We start from the raw sequence: 8,708 nt of genomic DNA on the forward strand, positions 1-8,708 counted from the left end.
GTGGGAAAGGGGTGGGAAGGGTAAATTGGGAGTTCAAGATTTGCAGATACTAACTACTATATATAAAATAGATAAACAACAAGTTTCTACTGTATAGCACAGGGAAGTATATTCAATATCTTTTAGTAACCTATAATGAAAAAGAATATGAAAAGGAATATATGTATCTGTATGTATGACTCAAACATCATGCTGTACATCAGAAATTGACACAAAATTGTAAACTGACTATACTTCAACTAAACAAATTAAAAATTAAATAAAAATACTTGTTGCTGAGATAAACATCTGATTTTGAGAAGTATATTTTAAGATTTAGAAAAAAATCATTGATCTATTTGGCTATTGTTTATTATCTGTTTTCATGGCTTTATTCAATTTTATCTCATAGTATCTGATTCCTGAGATATTCCTCTTATTTGTCTGTATTATATAGATGGGATCTATCCTTACAGGTCTGTTAGTTGAGATAACCAGAATTACCAAGAATATTGTTCATAGAATATGTTATACTCAAGTGGCTATAATCTGTGTGTTCAGTGGTTCACAATAAAACCAAGGAAGTATTCCTTTCACTATGTAGTTACATTAACTTTTAGTAATAGCTACCTTGACCTAAAATACCTAGTGTGTTCTTTGATAGCAATAAATTGTACAGTTTACTTCCATTATAATTCAGAAAGACTAATTTTAGCAATCTGTAACCATTTCTCACCGGGCACCATGTGGCTTTTAATTTCCAAATCTGACTTTTGGTGTTCCAGTGGTCTTAATGTCCAGAATAATTGGTCCCTTTATTCCCAGGTATATTAGTATAAATCTGAAATCAGCTTTAATAATTAGTTTATTCCACTTGTGTCCTCACTTGCTAGCTAGATAATAGAGTGAGGAGTAGCATCATGACTGTGGATGTTTGTTATGTTTTTGGCTGGAGTTCATGAAGCCATGTGTTTTAATGACCAAGTTGTCCTCAGAATTATGGACAGTAATTCTGACTTGTGCTTTCCCCATTTATCTTAGAATAGGTGGTCATCAGTTTTCCTCTGTGGACAGTTTGTTATTCTGACATTGTGATTCGATTAGGACACCTGAGCACTAACCTCAGTTTTCAGAATGTTTCTGTATTTTAGTGATAATTGTCTGAGAACATTATTACTCTAATTGTTTTTAAATCTCATTGTGATAGACTTTAGGTTGTTAAGGTAAATTATAGCTTTGGCTGAATTCCTTACAAGATCCCTTGGTCATGACAGCTGAGATCTGCTGGCTGATCTCTCCTAATGGTACTTAGATTTGAATTTTGTAGCCTGGGAGACAGAACTGCTTGGAATTGGTCTTTTTAATGCATGATGGATTTAAATGCAGACTTTAAAAAATGGTCCACCTTGTAAAAAGAAAGTCTTACTTAGTCTCTAGAGTTCACTCCTGTTCTTAGTTTGAAGCAGTCCAAGTTTATAATTCAATGGAGTTAAAAAGTTGGACTGTTTTGTTTTTTTTAAACTCTCCATAGGGCTCAGTAATTTGAGGTGAAGGAAATGAATATGAACTTCACAGTTTTATTTCAATTTAAATTCCGAGATTCTTTGATTCCCTGGAGTCAAAGCATTTCAGGAGTTTTCATGAGGAGGTTATGACTGGAGGGGAAGAGTGCTGTCTCTTCGTTCTTAGTGACAGCCTCTGCCCTCTGCCCCTAGCTGAGAACTCAAAGCATTGTTGAATAGCACTAAAATGAGCTGAGTCCAAGACTTCAGCCATATGGTCAATATAGGGCTTTTAAAGGAAGGGAAATAGTAAAAGAGTAATCTCAGAGGAACTCTCTTATGTTAAAGAACTGAGAAAATGAAGTCTTTCGGAAGCTAAGTGCAAATTATACCACCTTCTTTAGGAGCAAAAGCTGCTAAATGTAACAGAAGAAAATGATGGTGTAGGAAATCAAAGTTCAGGAACAAACTTTCAAGTGTGGTTTTCTAATGCTTAATCCTCTCTTACTCCCCCCTCAGGATCCATTGCCTCCTTTTCCTCTCCATTCTCCAAAGTCTGTTTGAAAGGGATTTTGATGGGTTATGGCAAAGGAAGGCACCTTTAGATGCCGTATAAATTGGGGCACAAGATGCCCTTTGTACAGGAATTATCTTAGACATGCCTTTGAAAACATACATTTTTTTAGCCTTATTTAAGAAAATAATCAAAGGTATGATTTTAAAATCTTTGAGTTTAGTCTGCTTTCAGTAAAAATAAGGTATAGGTACCAAAATAAACAAACCTCTTTTTTTCTTTCCTGGTTTCTGCTTATAAGATTTACAGGTATTTAAAATAAACCCATGAAAAACAGAAATACTGTCCTGGGATTGGCTAAATAGTCAGAGCAATTACCTCCAGGCTCCAAAATCCAACTGAGCTTGACTTTTGGAAATAAATTTGGCTAAGGCTTCTTCCTCATTCTGTTGTATAAAGGTGTACATGAAATGATACTGACCTCTGCCAGAAACCCCAGGAATCCTATTCAGAGATGTACTTGTAATGGTCATGAAAGAATTAAAACAACACAGATGTGGATTAATGTGAAAAAGTAGGCAAAACACTAAATTCTCATTGTGTGGTTTCAATGTTGCAGATCCTTTAAAATACTTCGGTGTACCACAATAATTAGAGGGTTTAAGAACATTAAGATATCTAGAAAATAAAAGCCCACAGTTGAATAATAAGAATGGACTGTTTTATTTTTTAAAATTGAAATTAATATAAGTCTCCATGGTGAAAATAGGTTGAAATATTTAACAGTAACTGTTTTGTGCAGCCCTAGAGATCAAAAACAGCAATGTAAATAAGCAGGTCTTTAAAGAATCATACTCACAGATATGTTTAATATAAATGATTGCTAGAAAGGAAATGCATTTTTTTCCAATGCTGTGCAGAGAAATTTTAATGGACTTGATTTTGGCAGTGAGAATCTACAACTTAGCATTAATAACTCAAATTTTAAAATATTTGCTCATTGCTCTGGATTATAACTGTGTTCAAGAAATACTATTTTCAAATACTAATTAATCATTTAAAGTAAACTTTTAAAAACACATTTATGACATCAATGAGTATGACTGTTTATTACATTTTATATATAAAAAGTTGAACTGTTTTATATACTCTTTATGGGAACAGTGCAGAGTCATAAATTAAAAGATGCAACTGTTTTGGATATTTTACTGGTGGTCCTGTGTTTTCCTGCCAGCAGTGCAGCTGTTTCAGGTTTCTCAGGATAACATATAAAAAGCTGTATGTACACTGCAAGTTTATGCTTGAATTGCCAAGCCAGAGATGGTATGACTCAACTTTCCCAGAAGCAAACTGTACCAAAATGCGATGAATCAAAACAGCGACGTGCACAGTGGTTTGTATTATAGTTATGAAAACCAGTTCTCATTTATGATAGTTGGCTTCGTAAGATTGACATATTCTACTGTGGCACTTGAATTTTGCCATGAGTAAACAGACATTGGAGCTAAGACTGTGCTTTTAAGGGTCTGAGGAAAGGAAAAAGGGTGATACAACATTATCTAGGGTATGGATAAATATTAGCTGGAAGCTTTATCAGGAATAGAACATTTCATGTCCACAATACCTGTAAAAATATTACTTATTCTTTGTGTGATAGTTACTGAATTCTCAGTGAAGAGAAACTGATTTTATGCTGTTACAGTGTGATTTTTAGACTTTCTGAGGTGATTTAACACTTACCTCACTTCTCATGCATCAGAGTCTTAACATTTTATTGTATCCTGGGAGGTAATAAGCAGATACCTTTATGGCCAAGTGGTAGGTTTGGTGAATCCTTATTTAAATCCTGTAGGACCCAAAGTTTTATCCAGAGTTTGACAGTGACTATATAACAGTAGTCTCTGGAGTGGGATGCGTCCCACCACGGTATGCAGGGAGAAGATAGTGGACTTTTATTTAAATATTTTAATCTCATCCTTTAAGTGTTTTAAGTTATATGTATTTTATAATATACTTACTATCTTAATATATTATCTGTATATTTATATACTATATAGTAATATATAATATATTAATACTTTATGTATGTAAGTATACAAATGTTGGAGATGCTTGCTCAAATATTTTTACTGCTATAAATATACTGTCAAAAAAGTTTGGAGATCGTTGCTCAATAAATATTAATTTCCTTTCTCCTTTCACTTTCCCCTTTTACCCTTGGCAGAAAAGCAAAGAATTGAGTTAACACCTTGATTTGTGGCAATGTGAATAAATTACAGCCAATTCCAGGAGCTTATGCTGTGTCTTACCTTGACCACTTTTTCTATTTGGCCTTATATTGCCATATATTTTTTAATCACACAAGCTTATTAAACATGGATACAAATGAAAAACAGACTTGTTATTATGTTAGAAATAATAAGTTGCTCATGCATCAAGACTTTGACACACAGGAAGTCTGAATGAATGAGTAGAAAAGTTTCCAAGTTATTAAAATGTTCTGGTACCTGATTTATTCATTTGCCATGCCCGTAATTCTAAGGCGAGTGAAGCTCCTTTACTTCCTGAGGCCTGAAGAAACAATGTGGTTTCTTAAACTAGGCATTAAAGCAAAGCTGGAAATATTTGTTTTCCAGCAGTGTTGGTAGTCATGCCAGCAAGTTGCCCCTCTTTGGCTAAGATTGTCCCATTTTTTTAAGGCTTGTTTGTGTACTTTTATCAAGGTAGAAAGTTTTAATTGCTAAATAACATGTGTAATTAAAGAAAAATAGTGTCTGTTACAGTCTTGAGATCGGTTCAAAAGGCTCTTCTGTATTTACTCATTGGGACCTTCTTTTAAACTCACGCTCAGTCTCAGAGATTTCTTGGACATGTGTTCTAAGGTTTCCTTTCCTGTAAGGAGGGAGACAATATATTTTTGTAATATTGAAGTAATTTTGAAATAACTAGTATGTTATCTCCCCTTTTTCATTTGCTTAGGTATTTTTTTCAGAACATATTTATGTAAAATATTCAATATTTATGTAAAAATATTAGTAATACAATAGTATTATGATGTGTATTTATTTATTAAGAGTATGCCAGGAAGGAGCGGCAGTTAGGTACCCAAGCAACAGCCAACAAAACTAATTAGTTCTGAAAACTGGGAATAAGGGACATTTTAATAGCAAGTATTATTTTTGAAACCTCCTTCAGAGCTGTTTTTAGATCTTAATGTAATTTGCTTTATAATTTAAAGTTTTAAAAGGTAATAATGCATTTATTAAATCTGAACATTTCGGTCTTGGGATTCCTCTTTAATATTTGAATCAGTTTTACTATTGCTTTTTAAAGTGTTAACAATTTATAAGTGCTTTGTATATCAATGCTGCACTCTTTGTTTTGTTTTAGGTATTTAAACCATGTCAGAGCTGCCTCTCCACAGGACCTTGCTGGAGGCTATACTTCTTCTCTTGCTTGTCACAGAGCACTACAGGATGCATTCAGTGGGCTTTTCTGGCAGCCCAGTTAACCTTTATTTCTCCTCTATAAGATTTGGACCTTGGAGCCGAACCAGGGAGCTAGCAAAAGTAAAGCAGACTTGTAAAATTATAGCCATATGCAGCTGCACAGCAACAGTACTACCACTAGCAGCTGTGTTAAAGTATTTATAGAGAGAAAATTTCAGAACTAAGCTGAGTAATATAGTGGATAAATATTTGTGAAAAAGATTTATTTTTTACTTATTTTTTCTGAGAGGGATTGAAGCTGTAAGCCTCATCTGATGGAAGATATGAATAATTCACCTGTGTATGTTTGAGGTTGACAGACTTATAAAATCTTTTTAAAAATAAAGCTAGACTTTATATTAAGTTTTGTGGTTTTTCTCTTATTACAGTGTTTTACTTGAACACATTTAAAAATGCCATTTTGAATACGACATTTAGTGTTAATACCCAAGTCTATTATTTCTTCTCATAAAATGTCCCATTTTTTCCCCAATGTCTTCTTAATACTAGGCCAGACAAGTGGATATATTTTCTTCTACTAGCAGGTTGTGGCAAGTAAAACCTGACCTGTGATAATGTCACTCTCTCAATATTAAGGACTCAGTGCCTGTTTTGAGCAGTGGAGAGTGAGACAAAACTTGATCAATGTGTTATAGTTCCCAGCTGTGAGCCTTGCTTAGGATAAACCAGAGCAGAGTATTAACCTGCTTTAATGACAAATTCAAAGAAGTAAGTTAATAAAATTTAATACTTAAAAGGCACCTTTCACCTCAAATGTGAGCTCATTTTATGATGAAACCTTGGAGACTGGAATGAATACATTTTAAATGAAATTTCCCTATGAGTAAATTGCAGACCCTGATGTAGTTTCTGTTGAAACTTCAAAAGCTTTATTATACCCAGAATGTTGCTTAAAGAGTTTGGATGTGGATAAGATGGATATTTGTAGCATCTCAACCTTGTACGAGTCTGTTACCTAGACCGCTGGGTATGGGACATAGTTTCTCAAGGAAATTAAGGGATTTCCTATCAAGTCTCCATTACAACAGATGTTAGTTTTATGAGTGGAAAGTTATGTGAAAAAGATTTGTGGTTACATTAGGGTGGAATATCCATATGTAACAGCGCCATCTTATTTGACTAGGCAGCTATTAATTTCAGGAGTACATCTTCATCTTTACAATACTTCTAACTATCTTTGATAATTAGAAAACGAAGGCATCAAATAATTGAGTAGACCAAGATCATATAGAGTTTGTAATTAATGATTTAGATCAGGGTCCTCGAACTTTTTCTGTAGGACCAGAGAGTAATATTCTAGGCTTTATGGACTAAGAGGCAAAAGTGAGGCCATTATGTAGGTAAAGAAGAGATAAAATAAATTGGCACAATTTTTTTAATTAACAAAATTCAAAATAAAATTACCTTCTTTGTAGTACTTTTGAGGGGAAATAACATTTCCTTTTAATTGGGATTGTTTCCCATCATCAAAATGAATTGTAAATGATCACCAATTACTGGTTATCTGTAATGAAATTTTATGTATTTCATCTTAAAAAGATGTATATCTTACGTAAAATCTTCACACAGATCCTGCCAAATTTGGTAACAGTCTAGAAGCATGTGATTTTAACTGAGCATATACATCACTTTGGAGGTATTTGTAAAACTCTTATTAATCCCTTGGTATTTGCCTTTTAGCATGTCATTACAATAACTCAGTCTCTTCCAATTGAAGATTAGATGGAAGTTCAATTGTAATTAAATAGATTTAGAAATATGTAAGTTTTCTTTGCATTTGCACCAAGATTCCCAAAATGCTGAACTCAGGAAATGTATCCACTGCTAATTTGTGTGAGAATGGAAATCTTGTTTCGTTTTAATTTTTGATAGCTTGAGAAATGTGTAACAGGATATTCTGATTCAAATGTCAGTTGTTGAAATGACTACTGTAGTATGTTTCACATTAAAGTTACGTTTGCCTTGTAATTGTAGATTGAAATCGTTAAGAAGTATTATCAACTCTTTAATTTCCAAAGACATCCAGTATTCTAGAAGTGTTTTAAGGTTGGTTCTTAAGAAAAATTTCAGTCTTGCCCTAAACCCAAAAAATTGCAGTCAAACTTTACAAATGCTAAGCAAATTAAACTTAGGCTAAGCAAGTCAGGAAATTCAGCTTCAATTTCTGACAAAATTCAAGGACTTTGAGGGTGGTTAAGTCCATGAAAGCAAATGAAGTTTACCATGGACACTACTGGTTCAGTAACACGTAACAGATTCAAATATTTGCTGCAGGGTACTTGCTGGTGAATAATATAATGAATAGCTATAGGTTTTAAACACCTTGCATTTTCATAAGCTTTGTAAATTTCTCCAATTAGATCTTTTTCTACCTCACTTTTTTTTTTTACTATCAGTTATAACACATCAGATTCCACTTCAGGTTTTACAGAATTATTTTTCTCAACTTGTTTGAAACTATTTACCAGTAGTTGTTCCATGCAGAGTATTCACAGAGGCTAATTCTTCAATTAACTTCAAACTCAGCACTGACGCCTCAAATAGAAAAGAACTGAGCAGTATTAGTAACATCTATCAACTCAAGAGTAAAGAACCACTCGGATTCATTTACCTTTCTGACTACTGATGTTGCTCCCAATGTTCTCAACTCTTTTGAGTGACTGTCCTTGCAAAAGGCCAACAGCCTTAAACAAGTTTGCTTTCTCTGAACACATTTCTTAGACTGCTGCTTTCAAACAAATTAACTTACCCATCAGTAAATGGTTTTCCTTGATTGGCTTACAAGTCAGTTGGAGACTTACTTTCACTGTAGTCTCATTTTCATTTTTTGTGATTCTTCACATGTAATTCTGCTGTTTTTCCAGTTTAAATTTCTAATTTCTCTTACAGTTGCTTGCCTGTGAGTTGGAAATACTGTGATGAGTACTTCTTTTGGAAATGTCAAAGAATATTGTAGTTTAGCTCAGGTAGGGATGCTTTGTCATCAGAAAATTCAGCATCAGAAAAATTCATACTCTACTGTGTCTTGAAAGCACATTGGACGTCCACTTGTTTTGGAATGATGGATATACACTGGTAATAATAAAGTGTTACAGCTTGGTGATATACACAGCACTCAAATGCTGCTGAGTTTTAACTGTGTCACTGATTTGTAGTGTGCTGAGTTGAGTAGCAGTATGAAGTGAGAAGAATCATAATCCATCT

The 8,708-nt window shown here is 33.6% G+C and overlaps 1 protein-coding gene across 1 annotated transcript in view; it reads left to right on the forward strand.

Moving 5' to 3' along the window:
* The window catches only part of MNAT1 (MNAT1 component of CDK activating kinase), a 167,864-nt gene extending 162,018 nt beyond the window's left edge, over positions 1 to 5,846 (forward strand). The window contains exon 8 of the mRNA XM_010976679.3: positions 5,386 to 5,846. Coding sequence (XP_010974981.1) covers positions 5,386 to 5,506 — 121 coding nt within the window. The 3' untranslated portion in view covers positions 5,507 to 5,846. The remainder of the gene's footprint in view (positions 1 to 5,385) is intronic.
* The last annotated feature ends 2,862 nt before the right edge of the window (positions 5,847 to 8,708 follow it).

This window comes from Camelus dromedarius, chromosome 5 (assembly GCF_036321535.1).
Source record: "Camelus dromedarius isolate mCamDro1 chromosome 5, mCamDro1.pat, whole genome shotgun sequence".
NCBI lineage: Eukaryota > Metazoa > Chordata > Mammalia > Artiodactyla > Camelidae > Camelus > Camelus dromedarius.